The sequence below is a fragment of the Eurytemora carolleeae genome, unplaced genomic scaffold (genome assembly GCF_000591075.1).
Source record: "Eurytemora carolleeae unplaced genomic scaffold, Eaff_2.0 scaffold342, whole genome shotgun sequence".
In the NCBI taxonomy this organism is placed as follows: Eukaryota; Metazoa; Arthropoda; class Copepoda; order Calanoida; family Temoridae; genus Eurytemora; species Eurytemora carolleeae.
Window position 1 is genome coordinate 153,594 of NW_019396284.1, and position 27,993 is coordinate 181,586.

Consider the following 27,993-nt stretch of genomic DNA (forward strand, 5'->3'; position numbering starts at 1 on the left):
GACAGATCTGTAAACCTTTCTCAGCTCTGTCTGGAGGTTTCTTGTGAGTGTTCAATTCTCTTCCAACTCTTATTTTTCTTTCTCAGAGAAACCTAATTAAAACTTGGCAGTTTGTCTTTCTTTTTCAATTCTCAAATATAGAAACACCCCCCGCCTTCTCCTTTCCTTCTTCAAACTCCATCAAACTTTTCTGCATTCATATGCAACGTCTGAACCGTGAATAGATTTTTAACCTTCTCATCAATTATCAAACAAGAGGTTTATTCTTAAAAGTAGATTAATCCTTACGTACTACGTAGATAACAGAAAAATGAAGCGGAAATGCTCTTATCCATCTTAGAGCCTATGATTCATTCTCAGGAATTAGCCACAATTATTCAATGTCATGAAATATAAAAAAGAAAAAGCAACCGTTGTTGCAGCCGTGTCGGATAAAATAAAATTGAATTTAATCTATTTTTTTCTATTGGAATGTTACCATGTTGGATATGGAATGTTACCATTTTTTAAAGAGTTTCATGAAAGTCTGGACAAAGGATTCGGATGCGTTGCATACACCTAGGGAAACAATTTTTCTTGATTTAAAAAATGAAATTTTTCACATTTTCAATATGAATTAAAAAGTTCTTTATATAAATATATTATTTTCTTTTCTGCTTTCATTTTTTGTGAAAATATTTGTTACTGCATAATCACTTCAAACTAGATAGAAGGACACGGTGAAATTTATGTGATATTACTGGTACAACGTTTAGACCTTGTTGCTGGTTTTCATTCTAAGCACACTTATAAAAAAGTTTATCCGGTCACATTTTAGAAATTCAAAACATATTGGTCTTTTCAATACTTCATGAAAAAGCGGAGTTCAGCTTGAAAACAAATTATATATCAATCTAGCATGCAATTTACTTTATAGTTTGAAGTGAAACTTTTGTCATTCTAAGGATGGGTTGGGGGGGTTAGCCCTAAACAGGCTGTAGCTTTTCTGTCCTAGTACTCTCATTTTTGACACAGTGGAATGCTTTGACTTTTAATGAATAGTAATTGAAAGGATTTTTTGTTAAATATTTTTTTTTATACATAGGTTAGGGTACAGGGCGGAAAAAAGTCTGGTCTGCATGAAAAAAGTCTAAAAGAGCCCATAACTTTTTTTGTGTCTAAAGCTACGTACAGATTTAAAAACTATATTTTTAAAAAGCCCTTGAAAAATGTAGAAAAGTAGCACACTTTGATATTTGTTTAAAACAAAAAAATATTTTGTTCATTTTTTTACCCTTTTTAGACATTTTTTTAACCCTCCCAAGCACCCAAACTATTTAAGTTATCAGTCTAATTTTTTTTCTATGAGCTGGCCTTGAAAAAATGGGCTATGAACATGCATTTCAACCTATTCTCTTTTTCTACAGGGGGGGGGGGCACCAAACGCCCCCCCAAGGGCTATACATAGATTCAGACCCTCCAGACTATATAGGGTTAAGGATTCTCTTCATTTGTTTTCTAAACCTCATCGAAAAAAATATTTACATTGTTTTCTTAAACCCCTAGATTCATTCTTTATATCTCTGTTAATTCCCTCTGAACAAAGATAAATCTAACAAAACTTTCTTTTTGTAAACTTTAAAAAGTTGAGTGTATTTAACAAAAGAAAATTCTTGTTTTAGAATATATTTATAAAATTCTACCCTTTTCCACCTCCTCCCCCCCCCCCCCCTCCCCACCATATCATTGATTGAATCAAGGCTCAAAGAAGGATTTTCTCGCACATTAAGATATCATCTTTTAAATAATTGAAATTTGTAAAGGACATTTTTTTGTTTTGTTTTTGAAAATGTAATTTGATATCGGAAAAGACATTCTTACATTTATCTTTAAAGTATTAAAAACTAGCATTTATTATAATTTAATCTTATTTGTTTAAAGAGAATATGATAATTTTAGATTTTATTGGCCTAAAAAAAACGTTTAAATAGTGTCTATGCAAAGGTATCATACCTTGGCGCTGGAATTCATAGATATCTTTGAAAAGTAAGACTAATACTGATGAATAGCTGATAGGCTCATTAGTTTAACATGAATTCTGCTAGATCGAATAATCTATGATTGAGTGATTGACATATCAAAGGTTGAAAAGAGAATTTGAGTTTGTGGCAAAGACTCAATTCTTTTAAAAGTTGTTACAGTTAATATGAAGATCAAGCGTGGTAAATTAGCGCCTACGGACAATTTTCATATTTATCTGTATAAAATATAAATTTCTGTTTGTAAGTTCGATCAAAACTCAAAATCGATTTGTTTCAAATTTTGATTTGGGAACTTGTTGGGGGTGTTCTTTGCTTGGTTTATCAATTCTAACTTGAGATGGTCAAGTTGTATAGGGAAAGTGTGTACTTCCAGGCAAAGCTGTGTTCCCAAGCAAATTTGATCATAGTATAACGATTGTATCCCATTACCTTCCCCCCCCCCTTCTCTTGAAGAGAACAGTGCATATAGCAGTTATTATTTGTTTTCATCTAAACCATTAGATAATATAATTGTGGATGATTACTACCCCATGGGAAACATGATTATGAGAACACAGCACAATAAACCCCTAGGAGGCATCAAACTATATTAAATACGGAGTTGAACCAGATACAACTAGAATATTACAATATACATTGCTTGTCTGGTTGGGTTTATGTATTATGTATGTATTTGCCTTTATAAGGAGCCTTCTGTTCTATTCTATTTTAATTTTTTTTTTTTACACATTTATACATTAATACTACACTATACCTAACTTATAAATGTTCAGTATTCAGAAGAATACTTAAAATGAAGTCCTCTGACAACTAGTTAATTGTAGGGTTTTAAGATAAATTTAATGGTACAAAAAATCTAACCTTTCCGGGTCTAAGGTAAAATATTTACAAAGAGAATGACATATTTTGTGGTGTACATCCTAAAAAGCTGAGTATTTTAGTTTTGCCCCTGTATTACTATATAAATTCTCATCTAATAATTCCGTATTCCCATCTGTCTAACAATTGCTCTTAAAACACCATATAATGGTCTAAACTGAACAAATAAACTATAAGACATAAAGTGTTTTTCTTCAAAGCTCCAAAAATGGTAGGATATCATGGGAAGCATTGAAAATATTATCTTGAGCATAAAACGATGAAAAACGATGAAAAATGATCAAAAATCGTGCTTAATTTCTGGTACGTTGCCAATTATTGAGTGAAACATACAAGCTAGACAATCCTGCAAGAGTGCAAAACATACAGCCTTACTGCAGAATCCAACCTTAGGATTTATTTTATTTGAATCAGTTTAGACCTTTAAATGGTAATTGACAAAAAAAACAGGATTGCAGAATTATTATATGAGTATTTTTATAAGAAGAGAGGGGCAAAACCATGATAATCAATAATCTTTTAAGGCTTTAAACCAAATAATTCGTTCTCTTTATTAATCTGTTACATAAGGTGCCTGAGAGAACCGTGAAAGGTTAGATTTTTTGTTCAATTTAATTTAACTTAAAAACCTACATTTGACTAGTGACAAACAATCTGATCAAAAACACGCAGTTAATACAAATATAGATAAATCAAACTAAATTAATTTTTGACATTTTTAATTTCCTCTCTGTCAAACTCAGTGGATAAAGGGGGGAATATCAATGGTTCGACCTGAGCAACCAAAGATTGGACAAAAACAAACTTTTGCTTAGAAAAACAAAACTAAAGGGACTGAAAGCGTAATTTCAAGTGACCCCCTGCAATCTGTATGCAAAGATTGCAATAATAAAACAATTTCTAATACCAATTATTTTGAAAATATCGAAAATAAATGTTGGGGTATTCTTTCCCACTTGGGATTTTCGGGGTCCTGGGATTCCCCTCCTCCCCCCCACCCCAAAGGGGAGGGTCCCAGGGACCAAAGAAACCCAAAGTGGGAAAAATTGGAATACTGTAATACTATTAAAATAATATTGTACAGGTTTATTTAATAGAAAAAGAGGAACTATGGGACAGTTTTTACATGGCAGTTCTAGGGTCACTGGTAAGTATTGTTTTGTGGCAGTCTCATGTCTAGGTCCCAATTGATAATACCAAAGCGACTAATTTTCTAAATAAATCTAAATCACTGTTCAAACCATTTTTCTCGTTTAGGCTTTACTTGTTTCACTTTCAGAACCCCTTTAAAAATAGGAACTACTGCATGAAAACATTCTCGGCAAAAATTATTTTTTTGTGATTACAAAGCTGGTTTTTGAAAAGGAATTGAGTTTTTGCCACCTAACTCTGCTTTTCTAATCCCTACATCTTTGCAACCCGAAATCAGAGACCAATATAATATTCCAAAATATAAATTTTGTTGGATCAAATATTGGTCTAAACTTGAAACATCAAAGCTTTACACTTTCTGTTTGCCAAAATAAAGGGATAAGAAAATTTGAGTTTGTCGCAAAAACTCAATTCCTTTACATGATGAAGGGTTTGCACAATTTTTCTTTAAATATATGTTTTCCTATTTTGATATTTTGATATTGAAATACTTTATTTTCTCTGTTCAAACTTGAAATGTCATTTGTGTGAAAGAGTATATTTTAAACCGGACTAAAGAGTTTTGACAGAAGATACTTTTGACTAACTTAGCAACAACACCTCCCGCCTTTATTAAAATAAAGTAAATTCCACGTAAAATTAAAATCTTATATGTTCTCAATCAGAACTTCTCGTATTGTTAATATATTGAGAAGAACAAACATGTTTTGAATTTTTAAAATATAACCGGATACATTTGCTATTCTCATGCTTGTGCATAAAAAAGAGGTACGAGGTCACAAAGTAGTAGCAGATTTCACCTTCTTCTGTCTAGTTGACATGGTTACCTGCATTCCCTGTTTATCCTATATGTTTTAAAGATATTGAATTTTCATATTTATTGATATAATCCAATACAATGCATTTCCCACAAGTTTTGTTTGTCCCACTAAGATGGAAAGGGACAGCAAGCAGCATCGTTGTTAGTAAGACTCTGACAATGATTGAATGTGTCCCCGCTGTCCCAAAACCTCTTAATGCTCATCAGTTGGTCCAGGTTCTGCCCCCAGTACAGACGTCTCCAATCACTTCCTTAACATTTTGAGTCGTTAAAGGGACTGTAAGCGATATTTCACGTGGCCCTTCATTCAAAGATGGCACAGGTCGATTATAACCATATAATATATAACAATATCTTCCACATTATTGATCAGAATAATTTAATTAAAACATTTGAAGATTCTTTTTTGCTCAGAATTGAAAATGTTTATTTGGTTTAGTACTAGCTCAGAAGACTGAACTTTTGTATCGTTAATCCGTCCAGAAAGAACAAAACTGTATATTTTGTGGTCTATATCTAGGTCATGGGGATTAAGTTTTTACATTCAGAATATCTCAGATCTCTGGCAACCTGAAATGCGCATCACATTTAAAAGTTTTGACCTCATGGAACTTTGTAATCTCTCTAAATACCATTGTTTGAAGGTTGGTTGTCTATCCTAAACTTTTAAAGTTCCAAATAGTTTTAAGACATTAGAGTTTACAATACACGTTTCTAACAGAAAACTTCCCTGCAGTCAAATCGGTCCAATCGTTGCATGATCCGAGCCAGTACATAGATGCAGTCACATCGGTCCAATCGTTGCATGATCCGAGCCAGTACATAGATGCAGTCACATCGGTCCAATCGTTGTATGATCCGAGCCAGTACATAGATGCAGTCACATCGGTCCAATCCCGAGCCAGTACATAGATGCAGTCACATCGGTCCAATCGTTGTATGATCCGAACCAGTACATAGATGCAGTCACATCGGTCCAATCGTTGTATGATCCGAGCCAGTACATAGATGCAGTCACATCGGTCCAATAATTGTATGATCCGAGCCAGTACATAGATGCAGTCACATCGGTCCAATCGTTGTATGATCCGAGCCAGTACATAGATGCAGTCACATCGGTCCAATAATTGTATGATCCGAGCCAGTACATAGATGCAGTCACATCGGTCCAATCGTTGCATGATCCGAGCCAGTACATAGAATTTCGTGTAGATGACAACTCGTACCGGTGGGTCTAGGCTACACAGTGTGTGCAGTAGACTATAAAATTTAATGTAGTTGTCAACTCGTACCGGTGGGTCTAGGCTACACAGTGTGTACAGTAGACTAGACCTCTTCTATAATTAATAATTAAACAGTAAACTACTACAAACCATATGGTTACAGGAAAAAGTAAGCTGAATGTCCATGAAAGGGTGGCAATGGCCAACCTTCAACTGTACCTTTGAAACCTTAATCTTATCATTAATGTGTAAGATATTGTCGTTTTTTTCTAGCGTTAAAAAGGTTCAATACTGATAATTCTTATAGGTTGTTTTTACAGTTCATTTGATGGGATTTTTTTTAAAAAATTGATAATGATCATATTTTATCAATACACAAAATAAACTAATATTTTCACAAAAAGTATTTTATTATTCTAGCCCAACATGGACATCTTTAGACAACAAGATTGGGGTACAGATGTATTTTGAATTGGGTTGTATATTTTCAAAAAGATAAACCAAAGGCTAGGGGGAGGGGGGGTTTGACACCCTCCTCCCCTAGCTTGTTTGATGGTTAGGGTAAAAGTTAAATGTGTCTTAATCTTAATATTTGACAAAAACAAAAATTATTTTTTACACTTTTTCGAGCTTTTTACTGGGATTTTTTAAAGCCTTTCTAGCTCCAAAACTATAAAAGTTAGCGGTCTAATTTTATTTCAATGAGTTGGTCTAGAAAAATTAAGCAATGAACTTAAATTGCAATTCTATGCCTTTACTCTACGGCCTTTTTCTCCGGCTATACATAGTGTCAGACCCCTAGCCTTTATAGGGTTAATACTCAAATCAATACGTAGTTGAACCACTTTAGTCGTTTAACCTAGTCTATATGGTTCAACTACTTCTCGCTATTAATAAAATTTGGTCCCAGGTTTACCTGACTTCGAGCAGCTAGGGAAATTGTAGTATTTACTGTAAGTTTGTCCTTGCAGCCGGGATTCTATTTTACTCTGAAATATTTGCATTTATCATTCATTTGGGGATAAATCCAATATTTGCACAGTAATGTTTTGTGGACTCCAAAATTAAACTTTAAATATTGTGATTTTTAAAATACAAAAAAAATTTCCAATTTGTTACAAAAAAGGTCAATTATTCCATACTTTACATTCTAGCTTAAATAAAAAATAAATACAATTTTAATAATAGAAAGCTCTTCAATCATAAGGCATTGAGTTTTTGGCACAAACTCTAATTTTCTAATCCTTATCACTTAGATATTTCCGACTAAATTCAAATAGTTAACTTTGAAATATCAAAAGGATTACACCATGCGAGGTTGCAAAATAGGCGTTTGTGGAAAAAACTCAATTCATTTGGAATTAAATGACATAAAGTAAATCTAGAAAGATATGGTGTCAATTTTTTCCAAGACACTTAATATTACATTAAAAGTTCCTTTAAAGATTAGAAAATTAGAGCCAGAGCTGCTTCATCATTTAATAACCCATGCAATCAAAATGGAATTACTTTAAGCAAAGTTAGGCAGTATAATACATTTAAGAAAACGATATAATCCTTTATAGTTAGTTTTTAGTAATTACCCTTATTCCATTTACAACATCAGTACATGAGGTGGAGGAGGGGGGGAACATACAGGTTAGGTTTATCTCAACAGTATTACCCTTTGCATAGAATCAAAGATTTGTGATTTATAGAATTAAATATTTTCATAATTAAACTTCAAGTTTACATGTGAAAGTAAAATAAATCTTAAAAAGTAACAGATTACTAGCATCAAACTAAATTTTTCAATTCTAGATGTTCAGCTGCACTAGATGGTCAAGAAGACAAAGTTTGAAATATCCAAGGTAACTATTCGGGTAGGGAATAGAAATTAGAAAATTCAAGATTCTTACGAATAATCAGTACTAAATACACAAGTTTCAGAACTTTTTTTCTTGAAGTTAGATTAAAGCTTAGTTAAATTTGTTTGAGTAAAATGTGTATTTTCAGCTCTCCCTTTAAGTGATATATTATCATTACCGTGTTTAATAAAAACTCGTAAATGTCCATAAATTGTTTATTTTGTAAATAAATCTATACTCGTAATTCGTTATCCGCATCCTAACTACGCTTGTTTATTCTAAGAAAACCTATCGGTCCATGTGCTATAAAACCCACCATTACTTTTTGAAGGAATTGAGTCTTTGTCACAAACTCTGATTTTCTAATTCCTATATCTTTGCAGTCCAATGTTGTAGACATTTGACATTTGACCTCTGTTAGATCTAATAATATAAGCTTGAAATTTGACATTGGGTTCAAAGGATATAGGGATTAGCAAAACAGAATTTGTGGCAAGGACTCAACTCCTTAGTTGAACGAGATCCTTTGTCTCATGTAATAGAACAGAGTGTCATCTCGAATTGTACCTTGTAAGATAAAACCTTGAGTTCGAGATTGAGTTGTATCTGTACAGTAACTATTGAGTTGTATCTGTACAGTACATATTGAGGGATACAAACAAGAGCGTCATATCGAGATTGATACAGACTTAATATTATAGCTGAGAGTCAGCACCTGTGTTGTATCTGTTTGATACATATTTAGACAATTGTTGGAGTAAGGCATTTCTACAACTGAACTATGTCTACCGGGGTACCCTGTATATTCCTTTCGCCATCAATTAATCATATTTAGATAAGTTTCAATATAAAAAAACCGTGATTAACTATAAAGTTTAATTAGATATTACATCTCTACAATGGCCATTGAGATATAAAAATATCCATTTTCTTTTATTGAGTTCTTAAGATTAGCATCAGGGAAGGATTAGATTTGTCTTTAATCCATGATTCCCTGATTTTCATCCGTCCTGATAGATATGGGATTGTTAACAGATATCCTTGGTTTTCCTAGTCTATTCCTGAACACAATAATTCTTAATTTAAACATCAAAGGCGCCGAGATTGAAATTATAGAGAAGAGGAAATGTAACTGACAGGGTGTCAAAAAATAATGCTTAATATGTAAATGGAACACTGTATTCAGTAAAAAAAGCAATGTTAGGTAAGGTAAGGGAAGGATCTGAAAACCCCCGTCTTGGAGAGCCCACTCCACTGAACTCCAACATATCCATGGGATTTAAAGCATTAACACAATTCTTTGCTTGATAATTTGCGTTTTACCCCCGAAATAAATTGCGCATTTACTTTTAAAAATTAATAATTTTCAATGTTTGAACATAGACAACAATACAGATACAGATCACCATGCTACATGATTCCATTAAGAGCTCTCTGCCCAGTGGCTAATATTTAAAGGGATTATTCCCTTCTCAATTTCTTAATTAAAAAATAAATCTCATAAACGCTCTCAACCTAAGGGGATGTTATGTTACCATTTAAAAGTGGTATGAAATAAAGGAAATCTAAAGCCTGAAACTGATATGAGTAAATCTACTGAGTATTTGAAAAAACGTATTTAAAACTAAAAATGAACAAATTGATCCCATTTTCTCCTTCTAACGATAAATATTTGTCCACGTTGGCGACTTATCATCCGCCCCACTTTCTGTCCGACCTACAGCTATATACAAAAGAGCTAATACGTTGTCCTGTTTACAGGCCGGACTACTTGCAATCCAAGCTTAGCTCCGGGTCCTATTCCGATCTTTAATATCTTTATTTAGTCCTCTCTTTAAAATTTGTCTGTAATATCTTGCTGTAATCCCTGACATCTTTTCCAGGAAAATGCTAATAAATATTTTGATATTTTCAGTTTATCAATCTAACTTGTGCTTGGACAAAATTATGTACAATTGCGACCTAACAGTATTTGAAGTATTTTGGAATTAGAAAATCCAACGTCTAACCACTCGAAAATATCATGAGGGCCAATTGACAAATAATAATAAAAATAACAATAATGATAATTACAGTAACAATAATAATAATAATAATAATAATAATTTTAATAATAATAATCTTGTCTGCCTGAGCTCTTCTGCTCTCCTTCTCTTCTCCCTGTTTCTTGTCTAAGGATTCCTGTCTTTTGCTATCATCATATTTNCCCCCGCAATGATCTTTATATTCCCAATACTAACGATAACTCGGAAGTTGGATGTTACTTAGTTTGGCTTCTAGTTCCGGTTCATTATTGCTTAATGATTATATAGTTGGAGGGGCTCAACTGTATAATTATATTACAGGGTGGGTTAAATGAATTGCAGTTTCAAACGAAGATGGTTAAAAATAGGAAAATATTTCTCAAAAATCTTGATTTCCAGAATTTTCCAATATAAAACCTCAACTCAAGTTTTACGTGCACGAGGAATTGAAATTGGTATACAACTGGAGTGCAGTTACATTGTTTTCTTTGTAGTTTTAAATCACTAAAGAAATTTATCATACTCGCCAAAGACTCTAATCCTTACATCTTTGTAACCTTATGTCGTAGACCACCTATAATGTTTCAAATGATCCATAATAAGCTTGAACAGTATATTATTATTGTCAAATGTTTAAATTCCATAGGTTTACACCATTAGGTTTCAAAGACATTAGGTCTCAAAGATATAGGGATTAGAAAATTAGTTTTTGAAAAAGTAAAAGAATATTCCACATACCTGAAATGAAGCATCCAGAAGCAGAAACTGCAGTCTTTCCTCAGAAATTCAAGAAAAAGACCTCGTCTGTAAAGTTAAAGAAAAAAATATCTTTAGTTTAATCCTAAGGTATGTGTATATGTTCTTGAAAACACCCCCCCCCATACCATCTCCAGGGTTTAGGGAATTTTTTGTATTTCATTCATTCCCCCAAATCTTCAAAAATCCCTCCGGAAAGGGATAATTCCTGTAAATATGTACTTCTGTTTTTTTCTTGATTCATATTTTTTGTAAATTAAACTAGATATTTTAAAATTGCGTAAACCTGAGTCCAACAAATCCATCATTGATAAAGTCTGGAGAGAAGGATCTAGTTGATGCCAGGGATCCATAGTTCAAGGATATAGAGGACCAGACACCAGCCTTCCATGCTATATATATATATATAGTTCAAGGATATAGAGGACCAGACACCAGCCTTCCATGCTATATATATATATAGTTCAAGGATACAGAGGACCAGACACCAGCCTTCCATGCTATATATATATAGTTCAATAATATATAGAGGACCAGACACAAGCCTTCCATGCTATATATATATAGTTCAACGATATGTAGGACCAGACACCAGCCTTCCATGCTATATATATATAAAGTTCAATGATATAGAGGACCAGACACCAGCCTTCCATGCTATATATATAGTTCAATGATATAGAGGACCAGACACCAGCCTTCCATGCTATATATATATATATATATATATAGTTAAAGGATATAGAGAACCAGGCACCAGCCTTCCATGCTATATATATTTATATAGTTCAATGATACAGAGGACCAGACACCAGCCTTTTATGCTATATATATATATATAGTTCAAGGATATAGAGGACCAGACACCAGCCTTCCATGCTATATATATATATATAAAGTTCAAGGATATAGAGGACCAGACACCAGCCTTCCACATATCAAAGGGAGCGTTCGCAAAAAATGAAAGGGGGTATATATAACTGATTTCGAATTTAATTAATATTATGCATTATCAGCTATATGTGAATGTATCGATTTGAATTCGAAAATTGTAGGTTGTAATGTACGAATGAGTCGTTTCAAATTTAATTTAATTATTTACGAACTTAGTGGAGTATTGCAACTTTGTGAATTAGTATGGGTCCTGCGCTCTTAGGTATAAGATATGCTTAACCATTTTCTCCTTATAGACGCTTAATTCAGATAATAGTAAAAAAGTCAACCTGAGTCTAAAACTAAAGAATGCGCGAATTTTAAGTTCGAGGTTAAAAATTCTGTAAAATAATGAATAGCTTCTTAAATATTAAACTTTCTCAATTTCAAATTTGAATTTCCCGGGAAAATCTGAACCAATCAGAGAAAAGGATTTACGGAGAATATTACATCACCATCGCTAATCAGCTGATTACGTAACCGAAAACAAAACATATTTCGAGTTACAACCGTATTTTGGGTTTACATGCAAAAATTAATTAATCTGAAACGTGAAATTTCTTTAACAAGGTTTTCACTTTTAGATATATCGTAAAGTTGAATGCCACTTTCTCAGCTGAATGATGATTGAATAATAGACAAATAGGGAAAATACAGGATTTCAAGATTTTAACCCTGTGTTTAAATTTTAACTCGTCGATTTCGGCGAGTTAAATATTTAACTACAGGGTTAAATATTTAACCTCACGGTTAAAGTTCAGGTTTAAATTAAGTCAGAAGTGGCATTTAACCATGAACTTAAAATTTAAGTCAAAACTTTTTGTTCTTTAGTTTTAGACTCTGTACCCCCTTTCATTTTTCGCAAACACTCCTTGTGAATGGTGTGTCCAATTTAGTTGTAGAGCCGAAAATTTATTATTTTCAATTGTGAGCTCTCTATAAAAGTGACTTTTTGATCTATGCTTTAAAAAAGCTGAAGTAAACACAATGAAATTCGATTCAATTTTCAAATAGATGTGTTAAGGCCACCGTTGATATTCCAATCTTTGAAATGAAGGTTAACGTCTACAATTCCTATAAGGACGTCAAGAAAAAGAGAATCTAAAATCATGTGAATGTGATTTTGGACAAATTTTCTTTTATATTCTAATAATTCAAAAAAAATATATCTTATCATAGGGTTTTTTTTAATGTTTTGATAATATTAATTGTAAAGATAAATGAAATTAAAATTACACATTAATCTTCGATTTCATGTAAAGTTTTGTTTTGTACATCTTCTAAATTTTTTACTTGCTCCCCCAAATCCCAATTTATAGATCTATGCATGGATCCAATGATACTTTGGGACGAAGTAAACACTTTGGTATTCTTACATTCTTGCTCCTTTTCTATTTCTTCATACAAGAGATTTGCTATACGATCAAATACAAAATGGACTCCACCCGTCACAGAACCGGGTTGTATCTAGAAACAGAAATCGTAGAAATTTAAATAATTCTTTTTGTAAATATTTCGTTCTTTGTAATTATTCTTATTCTGAAAATTTGATTTTGCCATTTTTAAGTTATTCATTGAATAAAAAAGCTAAACCAAAATCAATATCGCTATTATTTTGGTTATTACTGTAAACTAAACTAAACGATCATTATGTATTTATAATACATTATTTCAAATTGATAAAATTATCTACAAAAACGCCATCCCCCCCGCCCCCGCCTCTTACATACCTTATTTATAAAAAATTTTAAAAGATTGCTGAATTATATCTAGAAGATCCCAGCCCTACTTGATCTTGATAATATTATCTACAAAAACACCCCCCCCCATAAACCTTATTTATTGCTAAAACATTAATAATATTATCTACTAGAACATCCACCACTTTATATACCTGATTTATTGCTAAAACATTGACAAAATTATATACAAGAATATCCACCCCTCTTATATACCTGATTTATTGCTAAAACATTGACAATATTATCTACAAGAATATCCACCCCCCTTATAAACCTGATTTATTGCTAAAACATTGACAATATCATCTATCAGAATATCCACCCCTCTTGTATACTTGATTTATTGCTAAAACATTGACAATATTATTTACAAGAATATCCACCCCCTTATATACCTGATTTATTGCTAAAACATTGACAATATTATCTACAAGAATATCCACCCCTCTTATAAACCTGATTTATTGCTAAAACATTAACAATATTATCTACAAGAATATCCACCCCCTTATATACCTGATTTATTGCTAAAACATTGACAATATTATCTACAAGAATATCCACCCCCTGATCTTTTAAGTATTTTGCGGCAGATGCAGCTGATGTAGTTCTTCCAGCCCCGAGGGTTATGTCAGTGACCATAATCTAAAATTGAAAAGACAATATAAGATTTTAGAATTAATTTCAAAAAAGGAACCAAACCAGACAGGAGAGATTAAGGCAGTACTAGACAGTTATCTCCTAATAGACTTGAGTTCAAAACCACATATTTCAATAGTTTAGAGATGATAGAAAACAGCAAGAGAGCAGACAAAATGTGGGAAACAAGTAACAGCAACATAGATAGACAGGATGCAGCAAGAGTGTCATAGAGTTGGATGAAGTTAACCATGCGGAAAGAAAGAATGCTGATATTTCTGATAGTTTAAAAATCAAGAGTTTAAATCTTGAATACCCTGGAAACTAGAAGTATCCTGAAAAAATACAAGGAATAGTGATGGGTTGGGAAAAAATCCTGAGTCTACATGTATAAGATTTGGGAATAACGATGAAGACAAAGTCCAGGCACATAGGGAAGACATCTACCTGAGGTGGCTGGACAGAGTGGAAAACTCGATGAGTGAAAAAGAGAGAAAGAGTGGGTGGATCGTAAAGAAGATCTGATTTACATAGATAGATTAGTGAGGACAAAGCCAAGATTATACCCTTACTGAGTGATGAGGAGTTTTTAACATCTATGAAAGTTAAACACGCTTCGTTCAAAAGATGAAATAAGGGGAATCATGCAATAAATCTCAACACGGGACTGGTAATACAACAAGAAGTGAAAGAGTATTGCTTAAAACAAGACGTGAGTTCTATACTGGAAGTCAGAGAAAGAAAACCGAAAGTCGAATATAAGGCCAGAGAAGAATAATTCAAGAAAATAATCCTATTCTATCAAACAATATCTAAACTGCACGCGTGAAGAGACAAGAAGAGAAGAATAAACAGAATTATGCTGATTTTAGAATCATTGCCGAGAGTTCTTCATTTGTCAAATTATTCCAATCTTTTAAAATTTTGAAATTTTTGAAGAACATAATAGAAGTTTTTGTTTTTGAATAGCTTATCAAAATTTCATGAAAGAGATGAATGGAAACTGTGTAAACCCGAGCTTACTGAAACCTATTTATAGAAAACTGAGACTAACATGGGAGATGGGAGACCAGACCCATCAAATTGTGCAAACTGGGTAAATACTGTTCTGGGGGGCATTGAACTATTCAGGCTAAGATCCCCAGGCAACATTTTAATGGCAAAGATTAAATTTATTCCCAAGAAATGTTCTCTAAACTACCACAGGAGTTTTTATAGAGTTATAAAGCTTTGTTTTATACATAAAAAATTAGAAATGTTCCTTTGAAAAAAATTACAAAATATATAATTTACAGAAAACTATTGAAAGGAAATATTTCTGTTAAATAAAAACGAATAGTGGTTTGTCATTAGAAATACAAAACAGACTTTGAACAATTTTTAAGATAATGTTTGAACAATGTGCAAAGGAAAGAATGAAAATATTTTCAAAATTATTGTTTTTAAGAAACTTTAATACTTTTTGAAACCAATCAAAATATTTTACTTAAATCAAAAAGTTTATCATTAAATTATCTTTTCAGTGCAGTAACACTTCCACTAACAGCCGTCGCGCTTCATGAAAATAGAAATGAAATACATAGAGATGGCATCATTTAATTTATTATAGTTAAGTTATGGTTTGTCGTATCCCGTTTCAGTTTTCCCAAACACGCCCTTTAACTGCCGACGTAATTTTGATTTCATGTGACTGTTAATAAAAGAGTTGCAGGTCTGATTCAAAGGGGAACTTTTAAATCTTCGAGAAAGAACATTAAAAGTATTGTCGTTTTTCTTAAAATTTTTAAAAAAGTAATGAAAACTGACAATTTTTTCTATGCCTCTGCTGGAGACAAAGTGAGATATTTATTTACCTGAACTGGAAAGGTCGATTTCCGATTGCTAAATTTTAGAGCTTGCATGGCTCCTGGGAATGCAAGCATGATGGGTGAGAGGATAGGCCGGGACCAGAATCCAATTTTTGAAATTTGATGGTTCACCATAAAACTGTACTTTTTAGTGCTAGACATAGCCTTCAAAATAAAAATATTTAAGAAGAAAGGATTTTGTTTTTACAAAAACTCAAACTTTTTGATTCTAAAATTCCAATATCTTTGCACCCTTTAAAATTTAAATTTTTCAATCTAACAGAATTCTTAATTTAAAATATGAAAGGTGTATGGCAATAGGTTTAAAAATGTAGTACAATTGTGGCTCAAAGAAATTCACTCTGTATGTCACAAACTCTAATGTGTATCTCTTTGCAATCAAATGTCAATTAACTTAGATTCTTTTTTAAAGCTATGAATTCTTGTTAGATCAAAAAAAAATTAGTTTGAAACAATAAAGGTTTACACAATCAGGATGCATGCAAAGATACATGAATTTTAGAAAATTTGAGTTTGTGGCAAAAACAAATTTTCTTTGCTTGTAGTTTACGTGGAATTGTGATTTGAAATATTTTATAAATCCTTTTTAATGCAAATAATAATGCATAAGGCTAAAAAAAACTAGCAAGAGTATCAAACATAAAATTAAAAAGTTATTTGAATAAAAAATTTCTTGATCCACCTTCATCATCTTTTCTACTTCATCCTCTGTCTCCATCCAAGCAAGTATAATAGCAGGTCTGGATAATAAATATTTTAAATGTGGAAATAAATTCTATAACTTGACTTGATACAAAAACAATAGAAAATGTCCGACAATAATAATTTTGTAAGGTATTCGAGAAAGTAGATTTATCCACAAAAAAAAAGATAAAAAAGAAGACTTTATTGAATTTTCATGGTTCCTTTCTTCCTTTCTTTTCAAAATCATTTATTCAAGGAACTACATCATAGGATTTAAATTAAAATCACATTCTTTGTTAGTGATCTATCAAAGTATTTTACGCTTTAGAGGTTTTTGCATCTTTTTTTTTTAAATTTCCTACTTATTTTATGTGCGCCCATTTGAAGAACATCAGTTACAATTTTACAAAAAAAAAGATCCGCAGTTCAAAACGAGTGGGTCGTTTTTAAAAACGATAGTTTTTTTCTGAAAACGAAACGATCGGTTTTAAAAACGATTGAAAAACGAAAAAAACGATCGTTTAACGATCGCTTTCAAAGACGGTTAACACCAGCTAAATTATCATACAAAGAAGAATAAGACCTAACCAATAAATAAATAACTACAGGGGACTCAGACAACTACGAAAAAGGAAGACGATATTTGAACAATCTTATGTTTATGCTACAGGGTGTCCCACGAAACATGACAATAGCAAGACGACTTGAAAGTCGTCTTTGGTATTTGAATTTATTTGTGACATTTAGTCTTCTATCTACTTAAACATGTATGATTCTTGAAACAACTATAACATAATTCTCCTAGCCCTGGAATTTCCAAAAAGTGGTCTGCGTTTTTTGTGCTTTTAATATTACCGGAGATATAAAGAGTTTGGTTCAGATTTCAATTTTGTTAAATAAAAGCAAAATTGTCGAAATCTGAACGAAATTCTTCATATCTCGGGCAATATTGAAAGCACAAAAAAGGCAGACCACATTTTGGAAATGGCAGGACAAGGGAAATTTTGTGATTATTATCTCTAGAAATTTACTTCTAAAATTATATTGACAAATAAACGCAGCAAATTATATTAAAAATCAAGACGACATTCAAGTCGTCCTGCATACTGTCATGTTTCGTGGGACACCCTGTATAGTGTCAATACAAATTGCTTTAACACAGAAATGAAAATCGACTTCTTGGGTAAAATAGGTCTGTACACTGCACAACTCCTTTGGTTAAAGTTTATTGGATTATGTAAGATCATAACTTGACTTTAACCATCACCTTCTTATTCCATAGTGTTAAGAGTCTCACATTGTGTTTATCACCTTGTTTCTGGTTCTTTATGAATTGTATAAAGGAACTCCGTAACTATTGCTAAACTACTCCCAGCTCCTCGTAGACCAAAGAATAGGTTGTTTGCAGCTGTATGCTGGACAACCCTGAAAAGGAAGTGAAAGGAACTGAATTCTTTCTACAAACTCTGATTTTATAATTTCTATATCTTTGCAACCCGATGTTGAAGACCTTAGATTTGTCAAACTGTGAATTCTGTTAATAATACCATAGGTTTACTCTATCACATTGCAAAGACAAAGGGATTAGGCAATTTGAGTATGTGGCAAAAACTTAATTCCTTTGCACCTTTTAAATTCAAGAGTTTTGCGCTTTCTTGCATATGAAAATTTTCGCACAAACTAAGTTTTTGCGCAAATTGAACGCCAAACATTTTTTGCATCACAAGATAGCAAGTTCCTTCAAAACAGAAATGCACACTTCAACAATGCTATGGACAAAGATTAAAGATTTAAAATGACACTGACAATGAAAAAAAGTCATAAGTATGGAGTATGAAGAAAAAAAGCTTTTTAGTATGAAATGAAACGAAAACCAATATATGCATCAGAAACATCAAAAGTAAACTATATTTTCTAGTTTTCCTATTTTTGAATTAAGTATAATTATGGTCAGTATTCTGAAGTATTTATTTAAAACTACTTCCCATCAATTTTGGAAAGTGCATTTGCATTATATACTAAATGCACAAACTGCATCTAGTGCTGAGGTGCAGGTGTATATAGAGCAGCACAGAAAACAAGGAACAAAACATAATTGCAAAATTTCCTACAAAAGCATAGACATTAAACAGATCTGATGGATTGTATTAAAAATGTCAAATGTGACCCTCCATGCTCAGATCGCAACGACTGTTTAACGACGATGCCCTCAAAACCTGTATTTGATCAATAATGTGGAACATGAATATTGACGTTTTTAGAATTTAAAATTTAAAATTCTGAAAACTACAAAGTGTTTTCTTGCAGGAGAAGACACAAATTAGTTTTGTAAAAAAACACAATTAAAATTATACCCTAAAATTGAACATTTGACCGGTCAAGGATTTGAGATATCCTTAATTTTTGAGAAAACAATTGATTATCATCAATTGTGTTCTAACATAGAATTGTATAAGTGAAATGTATTCTTGTGAATCGGATATGAATATAGAGGATCACTTGAAATACCAGTCCCTTAAAGCTTATGACAAACCTTCCATCAGCAAAGACAGTTTTGTCCGGAGTTACTGTAACAAGGTTTCCATCTGATAGAACTGCTTTCATCTCTATAATACCCTCGGCACCATATCCATATCTAGCCAAAACAAAAAAAATTATAAGAATGATTTTTTTCAGAAATTGTCAAAATTGCTTCAAACTCATTTATTCGTATCTTAACTCTAACAAAATCAAGGGTAGTGATTCTTTCCGGCCTTTACGAACAATTTACATGATTACAATTTTTATATTCTAGCTGCCATGTATACAGTCTGAACAGTAGGTTATCTTTAGGTTGAATAATTATATTCCATGCATATTATTAAAATTTGAAATTTTGTGTTTTGATTTCAATCACTTACTTGCATTATTCATAAATTCGATATATAACGAAACCTCTCATACCTACATAGTTCACATACATTTTTTAGTTGGGCTGAAACACTTCTGGGCCGAGCGTTGCTGCCAAGTGATCAAAATTTTCTATGGTTAATCAATAAAGTTTGTTCTTTAATGAAAGTGATTTGCTTAATAATAATATTTTTAAACATTTCTGCTGAGCTCGATTATCACTTAAAATAAAATGAAACTTAAAGTGTTCAATTTGGTTCAATTTTTTGTTTGTTTCGATGATCAAATGTCTGAATATTAAATATAAAGGAATCGAATGTTATTAGGATTTTTTCATCAAATGTTTTAGTAAAAGGGACAATTTGGCAAACACGTCCGTCGCGCTTATACATTCGATGGAAAAAGGTTGATACTTTTCTAATTTAGCATAACCTATACTCACTGTCAATTCAACATACACTTCCTTTTAATGATGAATTCCATAATTTGATGTTGTTGTATAATATCACGGGCAGCCGTAGTACATTTGAATTTCCGAGCCGCGTCAACTTTTCCGGTCCCAGTTTGTACTGTATCGCCCGGACATTGGGTAAATAAAGCAGACACTGAGTAGGACTAGTCGGTGCAACAAGGTTGACGCAGCCAGACTTTAGGTTGAACTTACTTTTACTAATGGGTCTGAGGTGCGTGATATGTTTATTGTTTATATTACTTGTTATAAGTCCCCAGCCAGTTAACCCCTCCTCCTAGTAGATATCCTCCTACTCCAACACTACGGCATTGTCCATGGGGGTAGCTATACACCTCAGGGTCTATAGATCTAAACAGTTTTATGCTTGGTGAGTCCAAAAAACGAGCTTTGCGTCAAATATGTTTTGCTACATTTTTTGTGAAAACTTTTTTTCTTCCGAGATGGATTAGAAAATTTAAATTCGAGTAATCCAAAGTTTCATAAAAATCTGATAATAAATAAATTAGTTATTCAAAAAAATCCGCGAAAAACATCAGTACAAATCGATCTGAGCTGGGAAATTTTGATTGGGATATCAATAATCCTCTTGTGCTTGATGCACTCTTTTTCTTAATCTCTAGATTAAATATTGCTTATTGTCACCATGAATTTAATCTCCAGATTAATTACCAGATCGGGATTAAGGATATCACATTCTAAAGTTTTCAGCTCAGAGCTGGGAACTTTAGAATGGTGGATATCAGATCAAGGCTTGATCCTCTTTTTAATCTCGAGACTAACCTAATCTTGCACCTGTATTTGATTTTTGATTTTGAAATTTTGCGTTCCATTTAAGATTAATATACAAAAATAGGTGGAACTCTCTAATTTTGTACAACCGGTTTGTGTTTTTCTATAATATATCCAAAAAAGAGTGGATTAAGCGAGAAATTAAAAGCATTTATTAATCTAGAGATTAAAAAAAGAATGGATCAAGAATTAATCCAGATATCCACCATCCAAAAGTTCCCAGCTCTGCTCAAATATTCAAAGATTACAATAAAATTTCTTTTTCAAACAACTTTATTATTCAAAATTTTGTTCATAAGAGAGTGTATTTGTAAACAGTAAATATATTTTTTATTTTTTTTGCGATTTGTTTTAGATTTGCACATACAATTGTTCGCGGATTTTTGTCATATCTCTTTTATTTGTCAATCGATTATTAGTCTGAAATTTTGGAACAGAACAGCCAAAATTTTTTCCAATCAAAAAATTGAACTTTTTACCAAAAAATAAGTTTTTTTGATGAAACTATTTTTTGTATGGACTCCACGTTGAATTAAAGTAAATTTCATATTAGATTGAAATCTTACATTTTTTAGCAATAAATTCTCCTAGCAATAAACAATAAAAAGTCCAAATTTTAATTTTGAATTTAAGAATTTTTTCTTTCGACCTCAAAACGTTCCCCCAAATAGCTCCGGTCCCAAGCCAGGCTGCCTTCCCTGTTTCACTTCTGGTTGTATCAAAAAGTTTAATCTGAAACATTATCTCAAATTGTTCAATTCTCAACTTTTCTAATTTTCTAAATGATGTCATGTATTCCAGTGATAACCAGAAAACAATGGAATAGGAAGACGACATTATAGCAATATTTTTAAAATGTATTTGATGCAGTTACAAAGCAAATAGTTTTACTATAGATACTTATTAAATCAAGTTATTGATTAATGGGCCTGTTAACACCGCACAATTGCTATGTGTTCATGCTCATTGGACTTATAAAGTTGTAGCATGATTCTCAAAGTCGTCTTTATATTCCAGAGTTTTCTGGTTCTCACTGTAATGAATATAACGTTTTTACCCGGTTAAAGTTTGTCATGATAATATGAACACTGTCCTGCTTCAGGCTGTTGCATGTGTAACTGTGCCCTCCACTTCGCACACTTAATTCAAACATTTTTAAAGAGACAGCTTTGACAAAATTTTAAGTGCCTCTCCATGTTAAAATGTCATTCTTGATTAAAGGGTTCCGTTATTTAAGTCAATGATGACATCGTGTCTGATCAAGGATGTCAAGAAGACATCCTTTTTTTATGAATAATGAATTGACCAGTTGTGGTTTATCTAGGAGACAGTGGTAATGCTACAAAAGCCACGTTTTAGGCTAGAAAAATGATGATATCTATCAGATTGCTACTAGCCTGGGAAATATAGCATATACTTATATTTATGGTTAAAAAAATGAGTCTTTATCACAAACCCAGATTTTCTAATCCCTATATCTTTGCAACCCAAAGTCGTAGACCTTAGATATTTCAAACTATAAATTCTGTTTAATCAAATAATCTAAGTTTGAAATATCAAATATTTACACTATGAGATTGCAAAGATACAAGGACTGGGAAATTTGAGTGTGTGGCAAAGACTCAATTCCATTATTTTTTTCCACAGATATTTAAACCATTTAAATTGAACAAGTTTTTTTCCGACATATCCCTAGTAATTTATACAGGTAAAGAATATCAGATGAATGTAAATATACCTGATGGTGTCACCAAAAGATTTAGCAGTTTTCAGAATAAATGCGACATCTTCCGGTGTATTTGGAAATACAATTGCTTTGGGTTTAGCTGTGCAAGCAGCATTGAACACTTTCCTGTAATGCTCATATTCCTAGACCAACAAGAAATGTAAGTTTTATTAAAGAAAATTTCATATTTCATTTCAAATCGGTCTACACCATTACAGGAACTTCGATTTCTAATTATAGGAACTCTGATTTCTAATCCCTATATCTCTGAAACCTAATGCCGTTGACTTTTGATATGTCAAGCTATGAATTTTGTTAAACAAAAAAATCTAAGTTTGAAATATAAAAGCTTTACACCATCACTTTTTTTAGAAATTTGAGTTTGTGGCAAAAATTCAGTTCCTTATGCAGCAGACCAACTTGATCTTTACAAAAATACTTTGATAAGAAATATATATATCATATAAGCTATAAAGATTTAAAACGGGTGGCTGAAAGGATTTAAACAGGACTAAAGCCGGGTATCTTATACCCGGTCTCAACAGTTGGTTAACAATTATCGTAACTTTTTCATAGTTCGCCGCCGCGCAATCAGCATCTTTCAGGTTCTCAATTAACTCAGGGACTGTAAACGTAGTTTCGACTATCCCTCCATTGACAGCGTAGCATGTCAGATTCACAACAGTATCATTAAAACCTTTCTCAAAACACATGTTACTTAGATCTCCGTGTTTTATTTGTTTGTGTTTATTTTCATTTGTGGTTTATCGGCAAAAATGACTTGCTAATTTTTTGCTTCAGAACATGAGAATCGAGCATGCCCTTTTTTTGAATTGAGGTTCTGCACATAAAATTACGAGGACAGTCCCTTTAACAAGAGATTTTTTTAAAGATAATAGATAATACCATTTCACGTAATAAAAGAGTGTTTGCCTCTATAAATTATCTATTTGTGGCGGAAAACGATTCTATTCCGAGCCGGATATAGAGACGCGGCAAGAGAAGCAGATAATTCCACGTCATCTCAGTATATATAATTTTTGATATTTTAAATTTGCAAATCAGTTTATAGTTAGTTAATACAGTTGTTTATTTCACCTCGGATGAGCGTAGCTAAATAATAATTAATTAATTAATAATTAATAAATAATTACCGAAGATGCTTGTGTAAGAACTCTAAAAGATCCAGCGTTAAGAGCAGCCGCTAACGCCTATTGATTTTTATGCAGATTTTTCATAGGTCTTGGTTTCAAATTTTTTTCTTAAACAATCTTTACCTTTTTAACATATTTTGACATAGCTCACTGTATAATAAAAAGTCCTTGTTCGAAGTTAGTAAGATTTAACTTCATAACCATTTCCACACATAAGATGAAGATTTATAGTATTTACGGTTTAATTGGACTATAATTTAAATATTAAAATATAAATCGTTTACGCTATTTTCAACGGATTTTGAATCAGACATCAAAATATGAGTTAAGATATTCTGATACCCACATAAATGCACTTCGTTGGGCTTGTTTTAAGTGAGCTGAAGAAGAAGTTTGACTAAATGCGGATAGCTAAACTACTTCCCACTGTAATTTAAGAGTCTCAGACTCTCGATCAAGCAAAAATCGACTAGAATGTTATCTATTACTTCTAAAATACCAAAGATAACAAGATATGCTTTATAATGCTCATTAATGTGCATGTAAAGGGCTACACAAAATCATTTAAGTGAGTTAGAGCGGTAAAATCAAAGCCCAAGGCGTTGCGACACTTCAAAGTCAACCCTATCTTAAAATTTGATGAGACTTTTTACAATCCAATCTAGGGGAAAGAAATTATTTAATCTATAAAACATATTGTGTTCTTATAGTTTGTTAGATTGCTTGGATGCAATTTATCTTAAAACAATTTAAATCACATGAGTCGTGACACAATTTTGGTTTCAAATTTTTTCAATTCACTCAAAAAATTGGGGTGTAATTGCTTGTACTGTCTGTATGCAAGAAAAAAACTGATAAAAAGTTTTTAAAAAATATCACTATCGATCGTTCCAAATGCTTGTCAGGGGCGTATTCAGGAATTTGTCCAGGGGGGGGGCTTAATTTTTTTTCTCTTTCCAGGGGGGGCTTAGCCGCCATAGCCCCCCCTGAATACGCCTCTGAATATTTAAATAATTGAGTTGAATATTTTGTAGAAAATCTGTTAATTCCTGGGTATTCTTTGAAACTGTTGATGTACAAGTTGACCCAGTTTGAGAACAGCTGATAGTGCCACATACTCTAAACCATCCACACTTATATTCACACAAACTCTCACCTAGACAGTAAACACTGACATGCATCATGGAATGACTAGAGAGAGAAGTAGTTGAACTATGTATACTTAGTTGAACCATGTAATCTTTGTTGGACCACTTACTAGAGGCTGACTTAAATATAAAATTATGTAGTTACATTTCTTTTTTGATATATATATAAATTTCTCTCTAAATGCATTCAGAATAGATGAAAAATGTTATACACATTTATTTGCAGTTTAAGTGTTAAAACGACTATGCAATTGCATTTTATAATAATTTTCTTATTGTGATACAAATCTATAACACTTAATACGTTTTTGGGAAAGGTAAAATAAGGCAATAGGTATATAAGTCAAACTTTTAGTCTTAAGTGCGGGGGATGTGTTAATTAGAAAAGCCAGAAAATTTGAGCTTCCTAGCTTGAATGCTTTTTGAGTTATCGCAGCAAAAAAAAATATAGGGGAGGGTCAATTTGACCCCCCCCCCCCCCGATTGGGTCAGATACGGCTAAGATAATTATTAGGTTGCACAAACTTAAACGCACTTATGAGGAAGCACCAATATTAACGCACTGATAAAATAGCACAACAGGGGACGAATTATAGTGTGACATACATGATACAGGGTGAGACAGGGTGACATTTAAAAATGTTTTGAAGAAGGCAATTTTTTACTCATTTACATCCTACCATGTAGCTTCATAAACATATTATATGTTATACTCACAAGGTTTGTCGTTGCAGTAGGCAGCACAATGTTTGATTAGTTCTGTGTGGGCACAAGAACAAAAAAATCGATCCCTAAAAACTTTCTACTTTTAAAATGTCCTGTAATGAAAAGTTGGTGACTTGTTCATCTATATTCATATTTTTAAATTTAAATACTTTTTCAGATTATGCATTTTTTCCCCAACTATTCCTTTTCAAATCTGACCCAGAAAATTGAATTTGCATATTTAGAGAGAAACTGATGTATCGCTCTCTCCCTCAAGCTTTTCTCTTCTAGTAAAAATTTGAAATACTATTTTTTGTTAAAACTTACAATTGAGATTTTGTTTCATCAGGGAGCCTAAAATTGATATCTTTATTATTAGACATAAATTTAATATATCCTTCATTAAAAAAGTTAAATCCCCGATTCCTCGATTACAACGGTAAATCTTAAAAACGAAGCTTAACAATTGTACAAGAATACCGTGGTGATTTCAAGAATACCGTGGTGATTTCAAGAATACCGTAGTGATTTCAAGAATACCGTGGTGATTTTATGAAAAGTAATTCTGACAATTTACTTTCCTCAACTGCATAAATCCCATAGCTTCTTTAAATTATAGAGAACTGCAAATAAACATCTTCAATTCTTTTTTTATGTATTAGCTAAAGCGTACCGTTGTGATTCGGGACATGTAACTCTTTCAAGGAAGACTTAGTATTAGGTCGACAAACAAAATTATTTTTTTTTCTTGAAAAAAATTGTTTAATTTATTAAAGATATTTTCCATAAAAGTAGTGTAAGAAGGAGTATAGGCAACATGCTCTCTATCCGTTAAACACTTGAACTAAACTTAAACCTCGAACATTCTCTTCCACGTTTTGTCAACTTTAAAGAAGGTGCAAAAACATCCATATTTAACAATTTTAGTGTTTGTTTAAAAACATATTTTTAAATTCTATAGAATTTTTTGTTCCTATTGTTAAGCTGTATTTACTAAACAAACTAGAAAAATGTTTTATAACCTTGAAAAGTATATTTGTTTTAAAAAGGGATTTTTAAGTTCAGTAGATCCCATTAAACTGTGTAATAAGAAGACGACCGTAAGTTAATGTTCATGATACTGGGTAAAACGGCACCAAATATAAACACATATCATTACGTTTATGACATTTTCCTATTCCACAGTTTTAAGAGTTCCACTATATTGTATAGTTTACATAAGAATAAAACATTAGTAACAACTGGTAGCTTTAAAAGTCCAAAATAGATACCATCGGTTTTTTAACCCAATTCCTGCTGGCGGGATGGGGGGGGGGGTCCCCCCCACCCTGTAGTTTTTTTACATAACTCAAAAAGTATTGGTCTGAGGCTGTTGAAATTTTCTGACTTTTCCTACATTCCCAAAGCCCTCCTTTTAGGCCTAAAACTGGGCTTTAATACTGACTGCCTGAGTCCTCAGGCACACTACCTGAATGACTGCTTTTTCCTGTAACAAACTAAATATTTGTTTTTGGAAAGCCTTTGACATAAGGAAAGAATTGCACAAGTTCTGCAACAAAAAAAATTGCATATTTGAAATGGCATGGTCAAGGGCTTTTCAAAAATGTATAATTTTTCGTTTTTTGGACAAATTTTTTTTTGAAAACATGTTTACAATGTAACTGGATTTTGCGATAAAAAATTCAATTCAAAAAGTAGAGCACAAGAGTTTCAATGATGTATCATTTGTCATATTTGGACATCAAACATGGGATTTAGAGGGGGGGGGGGGTAAAATTGACCCCCCCCCCCAGCATATCCTGGTTTTCAAGTAATTAACGAATGAGACAGGTAACAACTTAAAGGTTAGATATTGCTGATCATTGTTTAACGGTCAATAATTAAAGAACTATTTTTCTAATGAATAAAAATAAAAATACATCATCGTTTTCAAAATCAAAAACATCTAGAGATAATATCATTTTAATTAATTACTTTTATTAACATTATTAATAATGATATTCTCAATGGTACCATTATTTGATCAATAATCATAATCATAATGATCAATAGAAAATAATCAGTTTTCCAAGTTATGAATGCTGATGGAAGGCTGCTTAAAATTACAACACAATATGAACTATAGGTTATCTTTTTATGTCTTTTATCTACATATACATACTTTGCATGTGTGGGTGTCTCTTTGTCCGTTTGTATTCAATAAACATCAAAACGGCGGAACCGATCGGGCCCAAAGTTTGTGTGGGACCTCGCATGATCCCAGGAAACTTTTATAAATGCTCAGAATTACAAAAAAATTGTCTCCAAACATTTTAAAGTTCAAAAAATTTAAAAAATCCACGAATAAAAAATATTATGAAATCCGTGAACTTTTTTAAATTAATGTTTATTATTGTTCAAAGAGAAGATGCTCACAGATAAAGCCACAATTTATAGTTAAAATAGTAGGTGGCTAAAAAGCCTTATAGTTATGTGAAAGGAATTGAGTTTTAGCCACAAACTCTGATTTTCTAATACCTACA

The 27,993-nt window shown here is 32.2% G+C and overlaps 1 protein-coding gene and 1 long non-coding RNA gene across 2 annotated transcripts in view; one reads left to right on the forward strand and one right to left on the reverse strand.

Annotated features, from left to right (window-relative positions):
• LOC111700153 (uncharacterized) overlaps positions 1-27,993 on the forward strand; it is a 40,489-nt gene that overhangs the window by 2,009 nt on the left and 10,487 nt on the right. The window contains exon 3 of the long non-coding RNA XR_002764925.1: positions 7,896-7,945. This is a non-coding gene — a long non-coding RNA (uncharacterized LOC111700153). The remainder of the gene's footprint in view (positions 1-7,895; positions 7,946-27,993) is intronic.
• LOC111700152 (uncharacterized) lies at positions 4,916-26,339 on the reverse strand. Its single transcript, XM_023470977.1, has 21 exons — positions 26,256-26,339; positions 25,799-25,825; positions 25,484-25,557; positions 24,668-24,774; positions 23,619-23,675; positions 22,477-22,607; positions 21,796-21,877; positions 21,388-21,470; positions 20,190-20,297; positions 19,122-19,223; positions 17,900-18,013; positions 16,587-16,644; positions 15,890-16,048; positions 13,914-14,042; positions 13,032-13,122; positions 11,009-11,114; positions 10,705-10,770; positions 8,937-9,003; positions 7,679-7,759; positions 7,012-7,084; positions 4,916-5,123 (listed from the first exon to the last, which is right to left on the reverse strand). The coding sequence occupies exons 1-21, from the start codon at positions 26,288-26,290 to the stop codon at positions 4,981-4,983; spliced, it is 1,893 nt and encodes a 630-aa protein (XP_023326745.1). The 5' UTR covers positions 26,291-26,339; the 3' UTR covers positions 4,916-4,980.

Bases quoted from the DNA above. Each gene is read 5' to 3' on its own strand.
- LOC111700152 (XM_023470977.1), bottom strand. From the start codon at position 26,290: ATGTTGCCTATACTCCTTCTTACACTACTTTTATG. The intron at 25,558-25,798 runs GTAAGTTTTAAC...GAAAGTTTTTAG, and splicing joins GATGAAACAAAATCTCAATT to GGATCGATTTTTTTGTTCTT. The intron at 23,676-24,667 runs GAATTAACAGAT...AAAAATCAATAG, and splicing joins CAGTTTCAAAGAATACCCAG to GCGTTAGCGGCTGCTCTTAA.